Here is a 26,188-nt window from a genome sequence, read left to right on the forward strand (position 1 = left end):
TTAGAAAAAACCTTTGATGAGTAATCAACATATGTGTTTCACACTGTGCTACAGAAAAATGACAGCAAACCTTATGTCATAAGGAGAAGATGATTTCTAGTGTCACGTGATGAAAAGTTTTGCAGACTTCCTAATATTAACTGTTCTGGTGAACAACAACCTGTAGTTACAGTGACATGGTACTAGAATCAAATGCAAGGGACTCGAAACTGATGTCTCAACTAATAATTTAATTGCCTTTACTGACAAGGAATATGAAATAAGACCTAAAAGTGTCTGCATCTCATATGCAGGATGCAAAAAGCCATTTTTTTAATTCCAGCTTTCATTTTTCCCAAATGTCAGGGGTGAATCTAAAACAAAAAAACGCAGCACACAGTGAGAAAAGTAACTACCTTTTTTCTTTTAATATAGATGTAGTACAGAATGTTTAATTACAGCAGGACAGTGCTTCCAGTTAAATAAAATTAAAAACCTTTATTTTCCCCAAATATAAAATTACTAAATTAATGTCTTAAAAGAATAAGAATATGGAAAAAGCTTTAAATTATACCACCATTTACCACAGTAACCATGATTACCAATTACATACTCCATTGCTTTGGCAAAAAAGGTTTTTCTTTTAATAACTGCATATAAACCTAACATAGCAAAGACTGTATACATCTTTATATTGCACTTATTTATATACAGGGATAAATGAACTGTAAAGTCTGCATATACTTGGAATGAGCAAAATTTCAAAATAAACTGAAAGCAGAATGATAAGAGCGGATATGAATATTTAAAAAATGCTTAGAAATGTAATACATTTATGTACAGACTGTACGGACTGTATTAACAAACAATATGTACATAACAATTTACTACTCTTGATATTTTAATATAACTCAGTGTTCATTAATACAGACCTTTGGTTGTATTTAGTTGTTTAGTAAGATTTAAGCTCGCATACCTCCAAAATGCAACAAGGTATAAAATAAAGCACAACAATTTGCCAAATGGTACAAAAACTACTATTGTCAGTTCCATTAAACCCCAAAAACTAGTGTCTCTGTCTAGCCCCAAAATAGTTCTTGTACTTGGAATCTCTATGTGCCATACACAAAAAGAACACCTGAATATTACATTTCTGCAAAATTACATCCCACAACACTTTTTTTTTTGTAATGTGCAATTCATTTTAATAATACTTTCTAATGAAAAACAGAAGCTAACTTCAACTTCATAATTTTCCAACACGCACTTCCGCAATGACATTGTGAACACTTTTAAATTTTACCAGCAAGATTAAAAAATATAGATGTGTGCCTCCCTTACTCTAAAGGACTACCACCAGTAACTGCTATTTGCTAAGTGTGCTCAGACAGTCGTACGAACTACGCAGTTTGCATGTGCCCAACATTTAGCTTCAAGGTCCTCCTGAGTTTGCACACAATGAAGCAAATCCACAAACTTCAAAAGAAACGAACATACTTTCCTTTACAAAACAATCATGCAACTGAAGAAGAGCTGGGCATCCCGTGAACTGTTGTGCTTGTCGGAGTTCCACTTATGGCGTTGAAAATGTGCAGCGAGTTGGGCATGACACTGGCCTTTTCTTCCACTGGAGTAATCTTAAAATGAAAGACATGAATTTAGCAAAATGTTTCAAAATGGCATGTCTAAAACAGCTAACCAATTTCTTGCTGCGCTGCTTATCGACTCAACCTCCCAGCGCTTTTTCAACTGCACAAAACTTTTTGGAAATGGTTACTCTTTTCAGCCATCTCCTAGATTTAGGAGAAGTTACTTCTCCAATATCAGTTCTCCTAACTCAGATATTACACTGTCCTCTGCAGAGGGTGCTTGGACAGTTTCTATCACTCCTCCTGTTAACTTTCAAAAGGAGTTTCATAGTGACAACAAGCTAATTTTTACCCTTTTTTGGTTTTCCTTTTTTTGACTTAGAGGTATGATTTGAGCATTTCTTACAAAAACCTATTGAAACACCGAAAAGATTTCATTCTTAACAGCTATAAACAAATTGATGCTAAAATTAGAAATACCATAAAATATAAAGATTAGACAAACTAATAGAACAGAAGTAGAGAAAACTAATTACCATCCCATCTGATCATATTGGCAAGCAGCAGAGGAGAAAAAAAAAATCTGTTAAGATTCTTTTATGCATTTTTATAACAAATTCTTTGCAGTTAAGACCTTGCATGGTTACATTACAGCTAATAGTTTATTCAGTGATGCAAAGCTCTTTTTCCCAAAACAGCAATAGGCAGATACATAAAGGAGACATTCTAAAAGATTTAAGCGAAAACCTTCATGTTTCTAAGCCATCAGGGGAATTATCAGTCTAATTGAAAAAAACCCAAAACCACTAACAACATGGCATGTTTTAATTATGTACAACTAATTACATTTGTATAAGAACACAGTGGTAGGCTTAGAGTACATATTACTGCAGTCAGTGCTGTACTTTCATATTCTGTTCACAGTATCTTGTGGATATCAGTTGTTTGTCTAAATGTAAACCAAGAGAAGTAGGGGCAATGTGATTTACTCCTGGAGTTTCAGGACATGCTTTTTCTTATCACCAATCTTTGGAAACACACACATCAGCATTTTTTAAACATATACACCTTCCACTGAGTTCAAAGTACTTTTTCTTCTGTATAAATTTTCATTATATTCGTTTACTTTTTCCTATGCCAGGGAAATGCTAATCTTGCATTTATCATTAAATTCTTTGACCAAAACACTTGCCTGTCCTTTTCAAATGGGTATTCTGTATTGCTGTCTAATTCTCTCATGTAACTTGTTCATCTCAATCAGCTTCCCAATCAGTTATCCTCCATTCCAAATCCTCCTCTGCTTATCAATAAATCACACTGAAATATAGTCCAACTATCCTGCTTCTGTTAGCTAACCAAATTCTTTTTCTGTTCCACAAATCTTTCAAAACTGTTTTCTTCTACTACTGTTTTATATTAAAAAACAAATCCAACCACATAATTCTGGAAAAAATGGTATCACTTCCTATAAACTTTGGTTCATAAAGTTTACATCTATTGATGGTAGTTAAAAAGAGTTAGTTGTGTCATAAGCTCTTCTCTGTGACAGGATATCAAACTATGCAAAGGAAAATAAAGCCAGTGTGCTTCATCATAATTATATCATATCACAGAGCTGCTCAGAACACAGTACCTGAGAAACCACATGGGGAAATACTGGAAAGCAAGAAAGCATGGGAAGTGTACTTTAGACAACTGCCACATTTTTGAATAGAAAAAAGTTGCCATAAAAGTTTTGGGTACCATCTAAGCAAAAGTTGAATAAAGGCAAATCTCTCTTAAGAATTACAAACCATTCTGTGGTTCTGGGAAAAGGTTATAAAAGTAACAGTGGATGAAGAAAGGGGGCTGAAGTGATGAATTTGGTGAATAAAAATATCAAGCATGCAGGGATCCAGCACTGAACTTCAGCTCTTCCCGTCCTCCTGGAAATAATACCTTTGCCTTTGAACTCATGAGACATTTCTACCATGGAACCCATGGTACATCTCACTCCACAGAAGTTCTGGTTTTCCTTCCTCCCATATCTCTGGCTTGTCAGTATTTGACTTCCCTCAAGAAAATGTATTGGAGTACCTCTTGAAAGACATTTAACTCTTTGTTGCAAAAGCAACTATTTATACCTCCAAAATTGATGAAGAAAGGGCTAAACTTGCAGATCACACATATTAATTTCATTACAGTTGTTTTATCTTTATTATAGTTTTCCTTGCCTACAAAAGACCAGGCTAGTGCCAAGGAAATACACAAGCTAAAAAAAATGAAGGTCCACAATTTCATGACAGGCTTATACTCTGATAGAAAGAATAAAAAGAAACAATTCTTTTGTGTAAAGCATCCCATACATTTTCCCTACTCTTTTCACATTATAGTTACATTCTGAATGATAGTATGTGTAACTTAATTTCAGCACATACTTGTTCATGCATTATTTCAGAAAGCTCTTTTGCCATTTCTCTGTAGTTGGCCTTCATTTCTTCTTGATATTCCAACTGATCTTCCTTTATCAGTCGTTCATTTACACCCAGAGCGTGCCCACAGGCTTCAACAAATTGCCTGAGACGGAGAAAATAAGAAAGTTCTCAAACAGAAATCCAAATGATTGATTTAAAATGTCAGTTTAAAGTATGTTTTTAAATGAATCAGAACGCTTTAAAAGTTGAAAGTTTCAATAAGAATTTTTGTGAGTCTTGGGAAAAAGGTCCATTTTTTTTTACCTCTCCCCCATCCCCAAGAAATCCCAAACCTTGCATGCCATACCTAAAAACTTCTTTTAGGAGCTTTACTTTATTGTCTGGATATCTTTTGGTGTTAGTGTCATCTAAGAAAGCTCTTGCATATGCTAATGGACCAGCATTAACCTAAAAAGAACAAGAATTTAAAACCAGTCAGATATCTGACATACTGTCTTAGCAATAACAGGTGCTACAGGTATCTATTGCATTTGATTTTCTTATGAAAATACATTGATTTCAAAAAAGCTGGACTTGAAAAACAAGAAAACTGCTAAAGATGGAGCATTAAAGCAGGAGAGCTCTCTCCAGTGCTATAAACCTGTCCTGGCACAAAGAAACCACTTCAATGATGTGGCAAAGTAACTGCAGATATTGCCAATTGGTCATCTCTGTTATGAAATTAGGGTGGGAAAATGAGCTAACCTACTACTGTTTGGTCTGTGTATCTATTGAAAACAGATTTCCAAGCTGAGAATTCTGCAAAAACCTGCAGACGTTTAATTGTGCTCTTAGGGCAGCTACAGGAGAAGTGGATTCAGTGACTTACGACTCATCTCTACTATTCCTTCATACTATTGACAGGAGCCTCTCCCTTCTCATCCCATAATACTAGCTTGACAGCATACTGATGCTGGAACCTTGGTTTGTTTTTTTTCCCCTTTTCTGCTGAATGAGACAGCTGGTCTTATCAGATGACTGTGTTAACAGTTCCTGTGTTTCCAATCTATTTAAAATAATAGAGCAGCACATTTGTCACTGCATTTTTTGAAGATCCTTTCCATACTGACTTGTACATGCTACACCTGCTTCAGGTACCCTATTTTGGTGATTCTGATGGCTCCTCTATACATTCTACTTCCTGCTTGCCTGCCTTAGGCAAAAAGACATGCACAATGAAATATTCTATGGTTATCTTCTTCCTATATGTTATCACTCACTCTTTATCTCCATAGGGTTCCTACAAAAATATCCTAGACCTACTGTGGGCAGACCTACAGCCAGGCAAAATACACCAATTTATCTTCAGGGTCATCTATTATCTTCTGGCAGTTTCAGCTTTACACCAAAATCTGGGGGGGCTTGGAATGCACCATATTCCAGAGATGAATCTGAATTGTTTCGTGTAACTGTCTCTGATTAGTTGTTTATGTTAAATACTTTTATTTCTTTTCCTATTCAGGAAATAGCTGCAGACAGTGAGCATATTTCTAATTTAGGACAGTCTTGAATGTGCAGAATAGAAACCAATTATAAAATGCTACTTATACAATTTTTCAAGGACAGAAGCAAAGGAAACTTCATGGCAAAGCTCTTACCTGAACACTGACACTTCCCTGTAGCTTCAGCTGCAATTTGATCATATCTACTTCAGCTGAAGAGCAAAGCTGCCTGAGCTCTGCAACTTTTTTACTCATTTCATCAATGGCTACTTCAATTGGGTTTAAATCAGTGTGGTGCTGGTACATCACTGGAATGCGCTTTTTCACATATGGGAAACAGTGTATGGCTGTGGACAGAAACAACTTTAACTTAGGAAAAGATTTTTTTAATTTTTAATAAAGTGTGCTTTGAGAGAATCTTATGCTAAAATCTCATTTTGATGTAATCAGCTGCCCGATTTAAAAACTTATATAATTAGAAATATACCAAATATACCAATTAGAAATACCAAATGGACAGGGAAGCAAGACACTGAAATGTAAATATGCACAGTGTTACATGCATTACAGCAAAGAAAGATCACTGTCATTACTGCTACTAATAACCACCAAGAAATAAACCACTGGAACTTAATTTATATGAGAACTCTGAAAAGAACTGTTTTACATTCATAAATCTCAAGGAACAGAAGAATCCCAAAAGAGCGAAGCCATATTTTTTTATTTCCTCACAAGTACTGCTATGGACAGCTATAAAGTCACTTTTTATAATAAAGTCACTTTATTATTATAAAGTCACTTATTTGTTTTTACAACTATATTAATAGAGAAACTCATACTTGACAAAGACAAAACACAAAATAATCTTTTTCTAAGAAAAAGGAAAGCCAGAGTCCAGATTCAGAATTCTGAAAGCTTAAGGAAAAGGAGATAATAATTTTGAGGATTCCTCACTGTAGAAATCAACCTGAAAAACTCAGTTGTGGCCAAAAATATTAAAAGGATTTTAGCTGATAAAGCACTTAGGTGAAATGAAAAAACCCATACAGAACAAAATTAGACCATTTGTACTAATGCTTCCAGTGAAAGCATTCCATTCCATCAGTACCTGTCAAAATAGTCCTTCGCTTACACTGTTCTTCTACTCCTCCTTGTCTTTTACCACCTTGAGTAAAAGGCATCTCAAACATGAAGCGACGAATGTTATGAGTCCTTTCAAAATCTGTTTTTCTTTCCTGCAGCTCCTTTTCTTCAAAGTATGGAATTACATGTGTAACTTGAATATATGCGTATTTTGAATCTAAATCCTTAGGATTTACCTTAAAAACAGGACCAAAAAAAAAAAAATCAAATAGCTACATTGTGAATAAAGTGGATCTAATAGTAGTCACACAATGTCCAGAAATTAAATTTGGTCTCTTAACCTCCGAATTATTGAAAACATGGGAAATGTTCATGCTTTCACAGGGGTTTCCTGTTTTCAGTTTTTAACTACTAGGAAGAATGCATTACAGACGCATTACAGCACCTTGTGGATTTTTTTATTTGGTTGGTTTTTGGAGGTTTTTAACCACTTGTGATCATGAAACCCAGCCCTTTCATTGAGTCTTCCTCTCCTTTTAAAGTTCAAATATTGAAATGCCCACCATTGCTGCACTTTAAGGCCAAAATGCACAGAAATTTTTGAATCACGCATTCAAAAGGATCCTTATCAAGGAACAAAAGGAGCCATGAAATTATACTAAGAGGAAATCACCATAAAGTCTAAGGCTGAGGTGTGGAAAAGGGAAGAATTTCCAAAGAAGGACTGCGCATGAATGGGCAAGAAATATAGCTAAAGTTAACACAGAACATGATCATAATCCCAATTTCTTCTAAGATACAAATATTATTTTGAGAGGTAACACTATAGAAATTAAGCTTTTTGGTTGTTCTAAAAGGCATACTTAGTAGGAAATAATATTCCTCTCATGCCTTTCCAACAGCAGAGCTCTTAGTTGCATACCCTTGTGCACCAAATGAGTTACAGCCAGTGATCCCACAGTATTTCAAGTAAACTAGTGAAAGCAGTATAGTACAATTTTTTTAGAGAGAATAAAGATCATACTTTGCCAGAATCCTGAATCATTTTGACGTTTTCAGCTCCAAATTTGTCAGAGTAGAGTTTTTGGAGTCTTTGGGAAATTTCTGAAAGAGGTGTGAGTTTAGGCTCTTTATAGATATATTCCTTTCCATCTTCATCCTCAAAGAAACCCTGTAAAAAATGAAGTAATCAAAATCTTGGGGAATGAAACATATATGGAAATGACTAAGATGGACATAATGTGTGTGGTTCAAAGGAAATATAAACATTTAACATTAGTATTCAAGCAAACATAAATAGACAGAAATTAAAATCTAAGTAAAAAGGTTTTCTAAGAGAATAAAAAACAGAAAAATGTAATTCTCTACTACAACATGAGTGAAAGATAATGGAAACATAGAGTTTAAATTTTAAAAGTTTGTAGCAATTCTATGGTGTGCCAAGCCTTTGAGATAAGTTTATCTTCACTTTTATTTAAAAGTGAACTTGCAGCACTGTTTCACTCACCAGAATTGGTAGTCTTGCCCAACAGGACTATCTGATTCACAAGTGACTATTTTGGCTAAAGTTTACATAAAAACAATCTGAATTTTCTCCTTAGGTAGTTATAAAAAAATAATTCCACAAGATGAAATATAATTATGCAAAGATCTTAGTTTTATGATGTACTATTGGTATATATGTATTTATTTTATTACACACAGTACTGTCTTTAAAACCACGCCTAAATGCACAATACATGGAAAGTGAAACAGTTCGTTGGTTTAAAACAACAAGCCATGTTGAGTTCATGTTTGAAACCAGAAAATAAATATTTTTGTCATAAACGAAACAGACAAAATAGAAAAGCACAACATATCATGTATAAACACAGGCTAGATTGACAAAAATACCCACACCAAACTAAGGTGAAATGCAGTACTTTGTACTGCATTGCTTGCTTCGTAAGCAGTTACTGTAATTACCTCAACATCTGTCTCACTGTCTGTAAACTGGTATTGCTATAAAGTCATAAAAGACAACAGAATACATGTAAAATTATACTGCTCAGAGTATTTTACAATTCTCCATGCTCAGCTGGACAATTAAGCAACTGGGCTATGCATGTAGAGAGTGTATTACTGGATACTGCGTGATACCATAGAGATACAGAGGCATTCTAGACACGTACCAGAGGATGTGAAGCTGCCCAATACACAGCCAGAACTTTGGTTTGAAGCATGCAATACTGATGCATAGAAAAGAGTGATCCGTTCTCTAGATGGAGCTTGATGTTACTTTTTGACTTGCAATGGCTATTAATGCATACCAATCTAAGAAGCAGCCTTGCAAACCACACCGTAGCACTACAGACATTAAGTCAATGCACTGCTAAAAACTGACATTACAGAAAACTTACCGCTGCCTTAAGGTAGTAAACAAAAGAAGAAAAAAGGAAAAAAAGGCAAAAAAATTTACTGAGGAAAATTATAAGAATTTTACTGGAATTGATAAATGTTTTAAATTACTGATGGTGTTTCTTTATTTCATACAGAACACATTCCTCGTGCTTTTTATGTCACGGTATCAATATAGATGATGAAAGAGAAAACCTTGTAAAATAAATTCAGGTTTGTCTTACTGCACAGAGCAGACCAATGGAAGTAACACTCACTTGTCCAAAGAATGCTACCCTGAAATAAGTTCCCAGCAGCCTCTTGCCTGTATGCATAACTTCAGTAACTTTGCTGTACGCTCGATGAAGGGTGTCATATAAGTGAGCAAGCCTCTAAAAGTAAAAGAAAACAATAATGAGGGAGAAGAACAAAGCACAGCTTTCCTATCTTAAAATAACAAATTATGTCCTTGTAGCCAGTAACAACTGAAAACATTCTTTTATTGAATGGTAGTATTAGGTTTAGTACTTGTATCGGGATGGCAATATGTAAGACTAACTTTCTAATAATTTATTTATTTAATAATTTTATATATTTTACATAGATATAAAATACATATAATATATATTATAATATATAATATATAATATATAATTATAGATAGATATATAATATATATTTATATATAAAATATACATTATATAATAATAATTTTAATATTTATTTAATAATTATTTTTAAGTATTTATTTAAAGGAAAAAATTTAATTATTTAAAATTAAAACAAAGATTTCAACACATTCAACTTTCAGTTACAATTTTAATACTCTTATTATGTAATGTCCAATGTGTCATGCAGTTAGACTTGAAAATTCAGGATTTTTTTCTTGCTCAAATTTACTTTTGATGAATTAAGTACCTCAAAATCTCTCCGTTTTTCATAAATGGGAATTATAAGTTTATATATATCAGCAATGAGTTCATAGCGTTCTGCCTTCCAGAGTCCATCAGCACACTGCTCCAACAATTCCATCAGCACGTCCTGGATTTGGATACACATTTGAAAGTGTGAAACAATTCAGTACTCATCAAAAGCACAGCAAATAATTATACCAAAATTCTTCCCAGTGAAAAGGGAAATCTTGTCTCAAAACAGAATTATGTTCACTTTGTAATTTAAGTTATTGTGGCAATCAAAAATTGCTAAAAGGAAACAAGACAGAATGGTCTGAGGGTACACACATACTCCTTGTATTTACAAACAGCACGTATCTTTTAGATATTTTTGAAACTTCTTTGGACCTTCTTCTACCACTCTTGCATCCCAGTGGTGAAGCCAGAAGCTGGAAAAAACTCCTTTCATGCTTAGAAGTACTCTATTCCACCTCCTTCTTCCCTTGGTAGAGGACTAAGTCAGCTTAAAGATATCACTAAGAAAATCCTTATCCATGTGCTGCAACAGACCTTAAAACATTTCCTCCTTTCCCCCACTCATTATGGGGCTGTACAGACTCCTCAGTACCTCCATTCTCAGCAGCCAAGTGGTGACAAGTGACAGACCAGGGTCACTGCTGGACCACAAGGGCTGTCCACAAACACCGGGTTATGACACAAGTCTTAATTCAGACACCAGAGGGCATCCAGATGTAGCAAAGTAAAATTTTGTTTACAAAAGGAAAAGAACATGAAGAGCACAAGCTTCTAAGTGGGAGAGCTGATAGGAAGGAGCAAAAGAGCACAACATTTTTGAGCCACACGTCTCAATATTTATCTATTCTCATGGGAAAAGTTCTTTTCCATACATGCAAAGTTTCCCTTGACACCTGTGAGAACAGCCTCTTGCTCTTAGTGGTGCTTTTCCTGGAAAAGTCTGATTCTTTGACTAACCCCTTTAGAAGCTGGACTTTTTCCAGTGTGTTGATACCTGTCTTGACTTTTGGGGCTCAGTGCTGGACACAAGGTTAGAGATGGGGCTCCACAAATGCCAGCATAAAAGGGAAAAAACTCACTTCCCTCTGCTTCTTGAGTCAATCCTCTCAATCACAACACAGCCTGCCCTGGCTTTTGTTTCCACAAAGCCACACTGATGATTCCCATTCAACAGGCACTCCACTAAAACTTCCAGGTCTTTCTGCAGAGCTGCTGCTTAGGCTGTACTGAGATTTTTTTGATTTTTTTTTTTTTTTTTGTAAAGGTGCAAGGCTTTGCACTTGTCTTTGTACAGCCTTGAGAGGACACTGTGTTCCTGCAAGGCTCCTTCATTTACCCATCTGCAACGCAGGACAATGCCTCTCATGGAATGTCACAGGCAAACAACTTTTGATGAAATGCACACACTAGCCTTGTTAAAAAGCAAAATCCCAAACTAAAGTTTGGTTTTTTTCATCTGTCTAGCTTAGGTAACCCTGGCCTCAGACAGGATTCTTTTAAAATAAGAACTAAATCGAGAATCCCAAAATTTCAATTTTTTTAAAATGAGGAACTATGTAAGCCTTAAGAAAAATCTCAGTTAATTAGGAAGAGTTTTTATAAACTGCAGAATATGAAAGATATTTGACCCTTTTAAAAACATGAAGGGGTTCTCTCTGATCCTCCAATACTTGTAAATGCTTCTTTGGAAATTTAACTCTAAAATAACTAGCAAAAAGGGAAATCACAAGTTTTAAGGGAAGAAATTCCACATGGCTTGTTACCATGTATAAGAAGAACTCTCATCAGAGCATCATTTCGCTAGGTAGTAGTAAAATACAACTTGAAAGGTGTTTCTGCTTTTTGACTTCTGTACTCAATTCATCTCATTTTTTTCTCAGACAATACAGTTCTGCTTACTTATGAACACACTGAGGAAACACTCCATTTATGAATATGTTATGTTCCTATTCCTGAAGGAACAGGGCTACCTATTCTGAAGCACTTCTGAAATTATTTTTAGCCTGCTAAAGCCAAACAGTTCTTCCCTATTGTTACTCTTGCCATTATTAATATTATTATTCCTCCCCTATTATTATTTCTTCCCATGTTTCAGATAAGTTCTGAAAATTATCTGAAAAATAGTAACACTTTTCAATATTTCATCAGTTAGAGTACTACATGGTTAAGCTTAGAAAGGGTTGCATGCAGGGAAGAAAGGAAATTTGGCTTGGTTTGATCCTTCTGCAAGCTGTACAGGCTTATAATTTCACTCTTGGCTTACTTCCGCCCCACGGAAATACTGAGAGATGGAAATAAATTTGTGTAGGGTTCAATGACCCAGAAAAATCAGTATATTCTTTTTGCAGGGAGTGACTAATGAGAAAAAGAAAAAAGACATTCCAATTTTTTTAAAAAAATGCATAATAATTTAACTCTGACAAATGGTCTGGCAGGAAATCAGTGACAGAAATTTCCAACAAAACTTTCCATCAGCAGCAGCAGTCACTAGAATTCCTGATCTTCAATAACTTAGAGCAGCTTGCATATTGCTTTGAGTAACATGCTACATTTCATGCTGGATCAGAAGAATCAATGATTAAAAAAAGACAGCACAAAAATTGAAAAAAAAAATTGTAAACCACAAAACAATTTGCACAGTCAAATAATATTGTCATACACCTTTACCATACACTAAAACACAAAAAGAAAAATATTTTTGTTGCACTATTACACTTACAAACCAGAGGGTTTTTTAACATGACTGCTGCCAATTGTGGTCTGCCCCTTTCTTCCACAACTATGCCAGCAAATACATAGTGCAGACACAGCTTTCCATAAGCAAGATAATTAACATTTTCATATAGGCTGCTTACTAGTAAAATTTACTGTAGAGCCTGCACAGATGGATCAGCAAAGACACAAGGAGTGAAACTTAAGCCAGAAAAAACACATGGACACAAGTTTGGTGTCAGTAAAACTACTTTCATTGTTATGGCATATTTGCTTAGGGAAACTGTAAACAGCAGAAAACCAGTGAACACATTTTCATGATTTCTGGTGGAGTAATACTCTAAATCCAAGTCAGTTTTACAAAACAACAGATTTTGCTAACTCTAATAAGTAACCCACATTAGTGTTCATCCTGTCAACTAGAATAAACCCCATTTTGCTTTTATTCCAAAAGTGGTGTTGAGTTGATGTGCTAGCACTATATTTAAAATACATGTATATGGTAAATTCTCTAAATGTGGACCACCTCACAGATTTTTTTTATTTTAACTTTAGGGTATGAATAGCAGAACAGAAAACAATTATTGTATCCCTTCTATCAGTAATTCTCCAGACTGAAACATAAAACTTGCAAAAACCCCAGCCCTTCCATGTATGTAAATTTTAACATTTTTATGTTTACTTACTTCATTGAAGTGAACATCTTGCATTCCAACATCCTCCATCATTGAAGCCTCTTCATCAATATTCGGTGTGATTACTCTGAAAGCAGTACAGCCTTGCCTAAACATCCCTGTCATTGAAAAAGAAACACAGACAAATTGAATTTTCTCCAGCAGGATAACACTGGGCCATTTTGTGATTCTGGATAAAGCAGAAGCCATGCTTACATACACCTATCAACAAATAAATAAAGAAATAGATCAGCCTCCCACTGCATGATTAAAATAGAAGACCTTACATTACTGCGAATGTACAAACAGGTTTTAAAAAACCCAAAAACATTAATATCTGGACCCTTACCTACCAAACTAAGTAGTGTTTGAATCTTCCTACTTTTTCTTAAATTTGTGTCTAATCTACTCCACCCTGAGTCTAAGGTACTCAAGATAACTTTTATAGTATTTAATTAAACTGCCATGAAGTCATGCCTGACCTGAGTACAGGGGCAGGACCTGGCACATCATTTTTTCAGTCTGAACAACATGAATGATATTAACCATAAAAAATGATCAGGCAAGGGATGGCAAACCGGATTATTCAAACACAGAAAAACAGGAGAAAAACTAACAAAACACCAATCTAACTTCCTTTACTGAAAAAAAAAATATCAAAAATGGGGTATAGAATGTTCCAACATGAAAGCCATGTCCTTTACTCATGCTGTTTAGATATTTTTGATTACATCAGACTGCTGAATGAAGAAAACAGGATTTTCTGCATCAATTAAAACCTCAAGGGCAATCAGTAAATATTATGGAAGCTTAAGGATTTGCACATATTTATTTTACAATGCTTTCCTACAAAGATTCTTGCTGCTCAGTTAGGAGTTCTGACCATCAGAGGTTTTATTGCATTATTGATTCAAATGCAAGGGGCTTTTCTTAGAAGTATCACAGGTAGAAGTGTGACCCCCTGCTGAGAGGAAATGAATTTTATATGACAGTGTACAAAAAAAACCAGAACACCCAAAGGACTCACAAATAAATAGAGACTATCACTAGTTCCCAGGTATCATCAGGCTTCCAACTGGACACAGTAATTTGTCCTAGCAGCTTATTTCAGATTTGGTCTCAGAGAAGGTTCTGAAATCACTGGGGCAAAGAAAATAGCCTATACACTGCACAAGCATTTGGTGAGAAGCACAAAAAGAACAGAGACAAGCCATCTTTTAGACTCATGATTTTACTTCATTTTGAACTGTCATGCAAAAGCAAAGCTAAAAAGATGCAAACATGAATTTGCCCACAAATTCAAAACACTTTCTCAACATCATAATCAGTTTAAACAGATTCCTGAAATTTTCTCCAAGAGAGCTCTTTTTGTTAATTTAAGTTGTATTTCAAATCCCTGAGAACTGTTCTGATCCTGTAGATGAAAGGTAGCTTTCTACCCTATCTCAAAGGTCATCAGAATCCACTCTTACAAACAGCTGCTGACACAGAATATACCACAACAAGGTGACACAGCCTGAGCACTATTGTCCTTGATTGAACATCTGAACATTTGTACAAATTTATTTTGACTCCTCTGGCAGTGCCAGGTTTCCCTAGAGGCAGTGAGAGACTGACTGCTTGTAGAAACAAGAATATTCAAGGATAACTTTGCTTTAGAAAGGATCTGATTTGAGCTATTAGCAGCTCTGGTGTAAAATTAAAATTTTTACTTTCCAAAAATTTTACTTTGCCTTCACCTGAAATGCTGCCCCTTAGATATGCAACTTTACTCTTTAGCACGTGAGTTTGCTACCTGGTTAGGTCAGATTTTATTCCCTAGTGAACACTGAAATACATACAACTTCCTCAAGGAAATGATTGATTTTCCCAAACTCTAATACAAAATATATTTGAATACATTAAAATAAGGTTCTGAAATCATACCTTTTCGTGTGAGATATTCTGCAACCAGTGCTGCTACATGGACATAGCACATTGCTGCCTAAAACAGAAATAGTAACAATCTTTTAAAATACAATTAAAATGGGAGTATTAAAAACAAGGTATATAAGGAGAGCAACAGTATGAGACAAGTTCTTCACTTTTCTTTTTTGCTGCTTTGCAGGAGATATTCTGTGACTACTGCAAGAATTCTCCCCCTCATTTATGTAAAGCAGTAACTCTGCAAGTGCACTGCTCCTTCTCAACCAGAGCACTGAGCACTGGCATGGACAGCAGCTCACAGTCTAAGAGTGACCCTGGGTCACAAATCACAAGGTAGGAACATCATGCTGTAATAAAAACAAGTGAATCTCTCTTTTGGGGGGAGGTATTTTAAGTGTTAAGCTATTAATGATTCTACTCAACATTTAGTAGCCCTTCTGCTAATCTGTCTTGTCTGCTTTTTGGCTCCTGACCAAGGAAAATGCAGAAGAAACTGGTGACAGGCCATCTAAGAGCAGCAAGAGAGATCTAATCTATGAATGGAATTTGAAGAAATTTGATTAGTGCAGTTTGGAAAACAGAAAAGAAAAAAAAAAAAGAAGAGGGACAGAATAATTTTAATATATCTGAATTTTTTTATGGATTTGACACTGACAACTTTTCTCCAAAAAAATTAAAAATATTTCATATTCTTGTTTTATTAAAAAGGCTTAGGCTTTCAGCAAAGTAACTATCAGATGAACAGCTCAAATATGGAGGCTGCACAACCTCAAAAAAAGGAGGTGAAGGAAAAAGGTAAGAATCTGCCAAAAATTCTTACTCATACTTTGTATTGAGTTGAACTTGATGATTTGCAGACATCTTCATCTAGTTGCACAGTCAAAGAGTCTAAGATTTCTAAGATTTTAACAAAAAAATGAAAAACATAACTGAAAAGGACTGAAAGACCTTGTGTTCTCAGATAGGTGAAGCTGTTCAGCTCAAGAGACAAGCTAATAACAGAGCAATGTGTATGCCTTCTGTGTTGCTACCATGTAGAAGAAGAGAATTCTAGTACTAACAACTGAGTTTGGAAGATAGCACCTTCTATTTCTTGGAAATCTTGCTTACATGATGCTCATCTTAACAGATGTTTATGAAATGCAATGATTTCATACAAAGCAATTTACCTTCAGATGGAAAAACCTTCTAGAAAGAGACAAAATTAATCTGTACCCAATTAAAGTGTTAATGTCTCATTAAGACATGTAACAACCCCCAATTTTGCTTTTTGCTAGAATAGAATATTTTAAGAGCACAGTAAAAACAGAAAGCTTTCCTTTTTTTTCAAACAACATAAGGAATTATTGGTCAGTTTTTAGAACATTTGTTGTTTTTTTAGTAAGCAATTTGGAATAAAATCAAGCTAATTCTGTAAAGGCAACTGGAGGAGAATTCAAGGAGTGGCTTTAAGTGCTTAAGCAAGTAATAACAAAGATATTTTTAAGCAAAAGGCCTCTCTTCCATGGCTTCATTGTGCATTCCATTCTTAGTAGTGTGTCAGCTATAGCAGTTAAACATGTTCCTTACATTAATAACCAGAAATTACTTACAGATGTACTTGGGTAGGACAAAAACTTATCAGCTATTGAAACCAATCCAGCAACAATTCAAAAATTGTTAAAAATATTTATTCTGTTACATGCTAGCAACTACATATTGTAGTTTTGTGTCCTTTCTATAAGGACAAGCTTAAGCTTATACCAGAGCTAAAACTAATTTGATTTTTTTTTCTCTTACCTCTGAAAGATCTCCATTTTTAACATGGATCCTTGCCATGCTGTCTAACCACGTCTTCCTCAGTTCAGGTGTACTTGCATAAGACTTTGCCAAGCTGTACTGGAGGTCTACAAGCATTTCTGGATCATTCTCATGTTCCTTCATCTGAGCCGTAGCCATCAGCACCGTGCGAATCCGTTTGGTTAAATCCTTCACGTCAGAAGGGAATGTAGTGTGCTAAAACATGGAAAAGTCAGGTTAACTGCTGTGTTTTCCTAGTCATTGCACAGCAAAGTGATAAAGCATAACTGGAAAAGATGCTATGAAAGAGTCTTCAAGCATCCTTCTACAGTATGGAAAGAGGGATAAAAACAGACCTTAATAATTCTGTCGTTATTGGCACAATTGTTGATGATGGAAAGAGACTGCTGAAATCTAGTTCCTCCAATTCCAACCACATCAGCAATTAACTGGCTTACTGAAATAATAACCTTGACAGAAACAAATACCCTGTTAGTGCATATTTCATGAAATACCCTTGAGATGTACCTCTGAGGCAATTACAAATTCTCTTAAATAAAATAATGTTTGGGGGTTCTTTTCCAATTACTTGTACAATAACATAGGCAAGAGAAAACAGGCTTGTGTAAATTCAAGACACATGACTGACTGCCAGGTGAACTAGCCAGAGGTCATTAAACTGGCAAACTACTATTCCCAGCTTTGTCAAGACACACAATTTTTAAATTATTTGTTTTACATTAGACTTCTGTGTGCTTGTTGCTGCATTCTTATCCTTCTTCAGATGCAACAGGATACAGCCTTTAACAAACAAAATAACACCTATAAAACAGAATGTTTGCAATGACAAATAAAATTTATTTCCTACAAAACACAGGGTCATCCAACTGTTTCTAAGTATTTCCTTGTACTGAATATGTTTTTATGGCCATCTTCTTACTCTTAGTACCAGCCTTGCTTGAAGCCCAAATAAATTATTTTAAGTCTATCTGACAGGGCTTTGCACACTGGTATGCAACTGTGTATCTACAATATTAAAAAAAAAGAAAAGAAAATATACTAACTTGCAGATGTGTTCGAACAAAAGACTTCTTCCCTGTGTAGTCAAAATTATTTCTCATCAAAAAGTACAGTAACTGTGAAGCTTCATTACGAATTGAACTCAGCTTGGAATTACAGTACTTCAGAATTTCATAGCACAGCGCAGAACACATATCAGCTCTACCTTCATAAAATGTAGAAGGAAACTGAGGAAAAAGAAGAAAACAAAGAATTTATTCCTTAAAACTAGAGTCAGATCTTGATAAAATTAAGCATGTCAAGAAAAAAACAAATATATTCATATCCTCAAACTGTGGAAAGAGCAAGAGTTAGAGTAGGTCATGACACAGAACGACTTTTACAGCAAATCAAAGGACAAGCATTCCACACTGTTGAGATCAGATCAGTCCTTAGTCACCAATTTTATTTTGGGATGTTAGTTCTTAAATTCTTATCAAGTATATTGTTAACTAAAGAACTGGATAAGTACTAGAAGATGAATTTCTGAAAACTTCTTACTTTGTAAATAAGTGCCCTTAAAGCACTGAAGACATTTTTCAATGCTGTTTCAGACTGATTCTTCTGAAGGAAGCAGAGGTATACATCAAATACTTTCTTCATCAGTGGATTATGGCCGTGATCGGTCAGTAGCTGATTCTTTAAAACAATAGCAAGGATTTAGAAGTTTTGTACAGCAACACATTTATTGTTATTAACTACTAAGAATATAGATCATCAAAAAGCAGAACATTTAAAAAATATAACCTCTATGGCATTACCAAGATGTTTAATAACACATGCATACCTGAATTCTAACTAGGTATTTCTAACACTTCATTAATTTTGCTTATAAAGGAAGTGTTGCCTTCTGAATAGAGCTATAGAACACAATTGTTTTTATCAGCTGTTAATGAAATCCATTACTATTAATAGCTTTTTGAGGAGCACACTCAAAGTATTACCAGACTTTGCTTACACTGGCTTTAGCAGGTCAGACAGGGGAATTTTCTCATAGCAGCATCTCCTACTGCAACGTCATTCCACAAGGTCCTGCCCCTTCTGCAACTCCCCTCGGTGCCCTCCACTCTTCATTGTCATCACTGCAGATATACAGGCCTCCAAAGGAGTGCAAGAGGCTGGGCTCAGACTGGACATAAGGAGAACTTTCTCTACAGTGAGGGTGCTGAGGCCATGGGACAGGTTGCCCTGGGAAGTAGAGGATGCCCAATTCCTTGAAAGGGAATCGAGGCCAAGCCGGATAGGGCTTTGAGCAACCTGGCCTAGTAGAAGCTGTCTCTGCTCATGCAGAAGGGTTGAACTAGATATCTCTGAAAGTCCCTTACTACCCAAACCACCATATGACTCTGATTTTTTGTGTCTTGGTGCAGTTTATTTAATAGAAGCTCCTGATGGTCCTGTTTTATTTGGACCTTTGAGACTATTCTGGCATACTCTTGCCTACCTTCTCAATATACAACACAGATAACCTTGAAGGATTGTCATTCCAAGCATGATGGGTTGATAATCGAAGGAATAGTGTTCATTCCTCTTTAAATCTTTATAGCTAGGTTATTAATTTCCAATTCTGTAACCAGGTCTGTGGACAGAACTGGCTCTAAGCTCTACTAATTAAATTACCAGAAAAAAAGGAATCTCATTGTAAATAAACTCATGTTTTCATAACTAGATTAAAAATAAGACACTAAATTTGAATCTTCAAGCAAAAATCTGGATACACTGCTCCAATTAGAGGAGAACCAAGCTAGAGTTATCATCTCTCCTTTTTGTGGCTTTGATTTTAATGTCTGGAAAACCTCAGAAAAACAGCCCAGAGGGGTAAGTAAGTGGGTGTGCTATATAAAGATTCCACAGGAGAGCTACAGCAACTGATACAACTAAAAGAAGTCTTATTAGTGGACAAATGGAAAAAGGTTGCAGAAGAGGAACACACAAATCACTATTAAGGAGTGCATTACTGTAATAAGCAGCCAAGTTCAATATGAGTATCCAATTATGGTTTTGCCATAGATCTTTCACCTCACATGGCCTTTAAAAGCCACTTTTACCATTAATACTAGGTAGACACTAAAGCTCTGAGAACAATTTTTAAGTTAGGCTGAGGAAGCTTTTCCCACAGATTACTGCCTGTGTATGATGTATAGCTGAAGCCAAAGCATTTTGCTGTGAGATATTATCAGTTTTACATGAAAATAATAAAATACAATGCTAGAGAAGCTAAAAATAGCAATGCCATTTAACTAGACTACAAAAATGTAACTTAAAAAATAGTTTTTAAAAGTATTTATTCTCAAAGATACTTAGGGTTAAAGTTAACACCAAGTCATGAACAAACCTTAAAAGCCATTGTGAATAATGATAGAGTGTCCAGAATTGTAATGCAAACTTCGGTGGCAATATTTGCTTCAAGTAAAGACTGGTGAAGGACATCTGCATCTGAATGGCCATAGCCTGCAGAAATTCCAAATGAAGTGTAAGTGCTGGATACACTCATTTAAATGTTTCTTATTTCCAAAAGACTTGCTGAACTAGGAAAAGATTACCAAGTAAAAAGCCTGACAGAAGTTAGTATTCAATATAGGAAAATAATTCATACGCATTTAAATAGTTTCAAATATGGTCAGACAATTATTCTAACATAATTTGCATAGGACTATAAAATATATTAGGTAGGAATTTCAACAACAGAAGCATTAAACAGCAGTTAAAAACTCTGTGATATTTCATATATATGTGCATGTAGACACACATGTATATGTATATATATATATAAAGCTAGGCAGTTATACATATATATATACACACACACACATATATTGGTAAGTACTGCAGTAGGATGAAGTTACAGCTGAAAACATGTAGTTTTGGCAATTTAGTGATGTTACAATGGTCTCAAAGTTAATCACAAGTCAACCAAGATAAAAATACAAAATAGTAAGAGCGGAAGGAATACAATCCCATACTTATATCCCCAAGTTTACCACCCAAGTAATAAATTCTGCTCTTGTAGAAATACAATGCAATATCTCCATATTTAATAAAAACATTCTATCACTTCTACCTCCACAGTGAATTTTAATAATTTAAAAAATGTATCCTGCTCCAGCACTGATAATAATATGTCACATATGTTCCCTAACACTGGTCATGAAGCACCAGATTGACAAACACGACTAAGCTGCTTTATAAACATTTGGTCTGGGTCATGTTTATATGTGAGATTTACAGACAACTTAGCATCACTAAATCAATGACAAGGATGACAAACTTGTTGAGATCAAGTAAAGAAGAGAAGAAACGCCAAACTCTTTTGTAATGACTCCTGGCCACTTCTTTCTGCACCACCTTGCTTCCCTGGCTGAACTACACACATATACCCATAACCACCAGTTTCTTTAGATTTATACATTCTTTCTTTAAGCACAAAACTATACTGAAGTTTCTCAGAGATGAAAGGTATCATACCAGTATTTCAGTTCTATTTCTAGCTTAGGTGGTTAAAAAGGGAGAAAATAAGTTTATAATTTACACTAATAGATAACTATCTTGCCAAAGAATCCTGATTTTAGAAACAAGCAAAGCAACTATTTCCACCAGACACTTCCTTTCTTTATGTATCCCACACAAAATATCTGCAAAATTATTCAAGTTCTGAATGCTACTTTGAATACATGATAGAGGCAGATTGACAACTAAGCAAAACTGGAAGTTAACAACAAGAACAAAGAAATAAAAATCAATCTCATAGTTGATGTGGTTTTTACAGCAAAATATTTTCGATTTGTAAAACCTTGGTCAATACAATGTGTAATATCCTGATATTTATTAACTGTCCATTAAAAAACTCACCTATTATCAGTTTAGACAAAATTATCTGAATAAGACACCTTCCTTCATAATTTCCTTCAGTTGGAAAAGAATGGAAAGTTTCTTTTTACATGAGCATGCATTTTTTAAAATCTTTCAGCTCATTGTTTCCTAAAAAATCAGTAAACATTGCCATGTTCTGAAAGCATGAAATCTCTTTGCACAGGGACATGTTACCTGTTTCTCAGAGGTTTTTTTTTAAAACCAGTCTTTATCTGCAAAGTATTATCCTGTACCAAATGTGTAGCCACATAGTGTAAAGGCTTTCTTTGGTGTATCAACAACCATGGAGAAATTATGATGATACAGCAGTAGCAGACTGATTGCAAGGAAAAAAAAAGTAATTTCCACATACTTGTCTGACATTTTAAAAGCAGGCAATTGCATTGCTTACATTTAAGCAGATGTGATAATGCATTTATGAATAGAGAGGTTTTGTGGGATTTTTTTTCACTTTTACACAAGACAATATGATAAGTCTTGTGCAATTAGGCTAAATTTTGCTTTTTATTACAGAAAAAGAGCTAAAAGATTTTAAGGGACAGTTAGCTACGCTTTGAGAAATCAAAGAATGAACACAGTGAAAATACAGTTAACTCAAGTTTTACTGCACACAACTCTTCAATACCAGTGTTGTATTTTACTGAATTAGTCAACCAGTTGTTTCATTGTTTTTTGAAGCTGAAATTTGAGAAATGGTGCTTTAGAATACTTTACATACAGTATATTGCAATTTAGAAGCAGAATGTTTAAAAAGATAGGCCACAAGCAGATTTAGTTTTCAATACAGCAGTCTATACAAGCTGACTTCAACCTGATTAAATCTTACCATTGTCTACAGAAATTCCAAGAATACTTGATATCTTTCTCACACTGAAAACAGAAAAATCACTTCATTATTGGACGCTTTTTCACTTCCAGAAAAACTAATATCATGGGCTCACAATCTTTGTAGAAATTCTAAGAAACTTATTTCTCCTCAGGGGATGTCAAAACATGGAGATATGGTCAGAACACATATATTTAATTTGAGGCTAGTAATTTATAAGACCATGTAGAAGAAAAAAAATTGAAGCTTAATAAAACAAATAGGAAAAAAAAAAGTAAATTTTGTAACTGTGCGCAGCACAAGTCTGAGGCGTACATAACTAAAAGAAAATATTAAAATACAGTTTTAAGGTAAACTGTAGTTAACCATGCTCCATGTTATGGCACCACCCAGCAGTGATTGTTCTATCACAAAGCAGAGAACAGACCATGGACTGCTTCCAGCTATTCGTTTGACCTGGAACAGTAAAAGTCATTGGGATGCACTGGTGTGGCTCTGGGACCTGTCTCTGGTGTTGTGGTACTGGCTGAGGATGACAGATGTTATCATGTCATGAGACTTACTGTGGTTAAAAGTGAGAGAGTTATCCAGGCTGCTCAGCTGCTGCAATCTGGCATGCATCATTCCTGTTCTGTTACGGGAAACAGGCAATGTCTGAGATTTTCGATCATGAACTATGGATCCTAACCCCTCCTGGTTCCTGCAAGATGGGTGAAATGGGATAGAAGCAAAAGTTAGACATGTCAAACTGCAGCAAGACAGGAAGTGCTGTTAGTTAAGCACAAGAAGTTTTATAGAAAGAATTATAATGCAACCTATTCACTGTTTTCTTTATAAAACAAAAATAGGTAGCTCAAAAAAAGCATCACAGCAAACTCTTTCTTAAAACCTCAAAGCATGAAAGCAAAAGCACACAAGCAGTCACTCTTGAAGTGCTAAATTTACTTCAGAGCTTTCAAAAAAATAGTATTTGCAAACATAAATATTCTGAAAATATTCAGAACCCAAAACTGAATCCTCTATTTTGATTGCAAAAAAAATTAGCAAAAAAAGTTAGGACACACAGCAGTAAAATTAGAAAGCATACATGCAACAAGAAAGCAGGAATTAACTGAGATAGTATCATATACTTCTTACCCAAGCAGGAAGGGAGAAGAGCCATAGACTTTGTTAAATTTGCAGCAATCAAATGAAGAAAACAGAAAAGTGATCTGTGTTAGCAATCAGTACAGGCTAACTTCCTACTGTGTACCACCACCAGAGCTGATGAAAAATGACAACCAGTGCTTGAACTGCAGAATTCCCTGTTCCCTTTCATTCTGTGTCATTTGTGTGTTTTAACAGTACGTGCATTGACTGTGATATACTTCAGTGTAGTGACAGTGTGAAACACATGAAAGTTACATTCACTGGGAAAATTCACAACACCAGATGCATTCAACAGCTCAACATTTTCAACATTAACATGCAGCACACAGACCAGGTGATCAGTAAACAAAAAAGAAGTGTAGTAGTGTCCTCTACAAACTTATCAAACAAAGCAGTTGGAAGAACTTTTACAAAAAGCCTGAGAATTATAGACTCCTGTACATCCAGAGTTTGATGTACATTTGAACACAAAGATTACAATCAAAACCTTAAGAAAGCCAGATTTATTTTTGAGTTTTTTACATTATGTGAACCACTTTTTCCCCCCAGAAAAATCTCCAAGGAGATAGTCAAGTCTGTAGAAGAAGATTCACATTATCTAAATTTAAAAAAAGCTAACATTATAGTTAGAATGTATTACCATCCAAGCCAGCAACAACTTTCTCACTGAGTTCAAGAGGGCCAATATTTTAATCACACCAGTTTAATGATAACGCTATTACCATGTCAACCACAGTGTAAGGCCTAAAGGAGTTGGTATCTTTTACTTCATTAAAAAACACTTTATATTAAAAAAAATAATGCAAAGATATTAAAATAAATTAATACAAGTTTCTGACTCCCACTGATTTTCTTTGGACTCCAAATTTAAAAACAGCAGTGTTGGAATGTTCACTACTCACCTTCAAGTAAAATACAATATATATGAAATTTCTAAAACCATTTATGTGGTTTTATGCCCAACTGAATAAACAAAACATTGTCAAGTTTCTTTCCCAAAGACACTATTTTAAGGAAAAAATGCTGTAAAAGATGGCATTTAAGGGGTGGCTTCTGAAATCATCATTAAAAAACAGCTCACAGATCATTCTTAAACAAATACCAGACTTCCAGACAGGATACACATTTGTTAATATGGTAACCAGTTACTTACTTCAAAATCTTATGTGTAATTTCAAATTAACTCTTCTACTTGTGCAGTTTATTTCTTACAGAGGTTCAAGGCATATCTTACACAGTGCAATTATTAATGAACAAGACAGTGAAATTTAAATTCCACACAGTACCTTGCTATGTATCTTTTCCCCATGTACTGGAACTGATGTAAGCACACTCTGCAGAGAACACAAGTCAGAGAAGCCACCTTTAAAAAAATCTTTTCTAGATTTATGTACAATGGAATTATTCAACAATTATTGTTAACTTTAAACTCTTACATCATAAAAGTTCTCGCAGCCTTAAAATTCCCTTCCAGACCCCAAGCTAAGAAAAGGTAAATGTGTCAGTTATCTACAAATGGACAACAAGACAGGGCAACTAACATGGAAGAGGGAAGCAAAGAGATAACTAGACATTGTCTATTTACACAAATTTTGTAAATTGTGTGTAAGTGCTTAAAATGAGTGCAAAACATTTTGCTTCCCCCCATCCTAGCGTAAACTCACTTGGTTACAAATTGGCTTTTTTTGTTTTGTTGGGTTTTATTTAAGGTCTCCGGATTCCAGGATAACCACAGGGTTTCTGAAAGAACTACTTTCAAAACAGAATATGCTTTTATAACAAGATGTCAAAGACAAATTAGCAACAAATAATTTTCATTAAAAAAGTAATCTATGGTAAGTGCACAACACTTATGACTAATAACTAGAAGTCATATTTTCAAATCAAGAAAAGTAGTGTGAGTGGAGGCTGTAATACTGATTTTATTTTACTCTTTTCACATTGTACACATTTATTCCAATAATACAGAAAACAACACAACATCCCTTGTTCCTCCAATGAGATGTTCTAAAAGTCCTTCTTTAAAGTGTAAAGCCAAAATGAAAGCCAGTTTTCAGGCTACGTTTTCCATATGCCAGCTTAGAGTGAGAAAAAAGACTGCCTAATTGCCTCTTCAACTCAGCTTCATTTTTTACTGAGACCTTGAGTAGCTCAGCTGTCTCCAACCTGCCTGGGCAGAACGGTGTTTGCCTTCCCCAGCCTTGTCATTCTGAGCACAAAATAACCTCAACTCCCCCTTCTGAGATCGTCTTGTCTTTTAGACTAGTGGACTCAATGGAATAGTGGACTCATCCTGCACCTCTTCCCTTAGGGAATAGCAGAAGACACATGAGGAATGCTAG

General features: G+C 35.0%; 1 protein-coding gene across 16 annotated transcripts in view; it reads right to left on the bottom strand.

Annotated features, from left to right (window-relative positions):
• Window positions 1-383: 383 nt before the first annotated feature.
• The window catches only part of DOCK9 (dedicator of cytokinesis 9), a 112,986-nt gene continuing 87,181 nt past the window's right edge, over window positions 384-26,188 (bottom strand). For 4 of the 16 annotated variants that reach the window (XM_038159618.1, XM_038159589.1, XM_038159613.1 and 1 more), the window contains exons 37-55: window positions 25,133-25,180; window positions 23,261-23,397; window positions 20,337-20,452; window positions 18,503-18,640; window positions 18,007-18,189; window positions 17,299-17,412; window positions 16,943-17,158; window positions 15,164-15,221; window positions 13,250-13,356; window positions 9,841-9,963; window positions 9,201-9,314; window positions 8,946-8,951; window positions 8,512-8,547; window positions 7,571-7,717; window positions 6,572-6,782; window positions 5,620-5,810; window positions 4,329-4,429; window positions 3,986-4,124; window positions 384-1,616 (exon numbers count right to left, since the gene is read on the bottom strand). In XM_038159618.1, the coding sequence (XP_038015546.1) occupies window positions 1,494-1,616; window positions 3,986-4,124; window positions 4,329-4,429; window positions 5,620-5,810; window positions 6,572-6,782; window positions 7,571-7,717; window positions 8,512-8,547; window positions 8,946-8,951; window positions 9,201-9,314; window positions 9,841-9,963; window positions 13,250-13,356; window positions 15,164-15,221; window positions 16,943-17,158; window positions 17,299-17,412; window positions 18,007-18,189; window positions 18,503-18,640; window positions 20,337-20,452; window positions 23,261-23,397; window positions 25,133-25,180 (2,308 nt within the window). In that variant the 3' untranslated portion in view covers window positions 384-1,493. Of the gene's footprint in view, window positions 1,617-2,104; window positions 2,113-3,985; window positions 4,125-4,328; window positions 4,430-5,619; window positions 5,811-6,571; window positions 6,783-7,570; window positions 7,718-8,511; window positions 8,548-8,945; window positions 8,952-9,200; window positions 9,315-9,840; window positions 9,964-13,249; window positions 13,357-15,163; window positions 15,222-16,942; window positions 17,159-17,298; window positions 17,413-18,006; window positions 18,190-18,502; window positions 18,641-20,336; window positions 20,453-22,697; window positions 22,742-23,260; window positions 23,398-25,132; window positions 25,181-26,188 lie in introns of all 16 variants that reach the window. The other 12 variants (XM_038159689.1, XM_038159628.1, XM_038159678.1 and 9 more) reach the window with 6 other exon arrangements.

Source organism: Motacilla alba, chromosome 1 (genome assembly GCF_015832195.1).
Source record: "Motacilla alba alba isolate MOTALB_02 chromosome 1, Motacilla_alba_V1.0_pri, whole genome shotgun sequence".
In the NCBI taxonomy this organism is placed as follows: domain Eukaryota; kingdom Metazoa; phylum Chordata; class Aves; order Passeriformes; family Motacillidae; genus Motacilla; species Motacilla alba.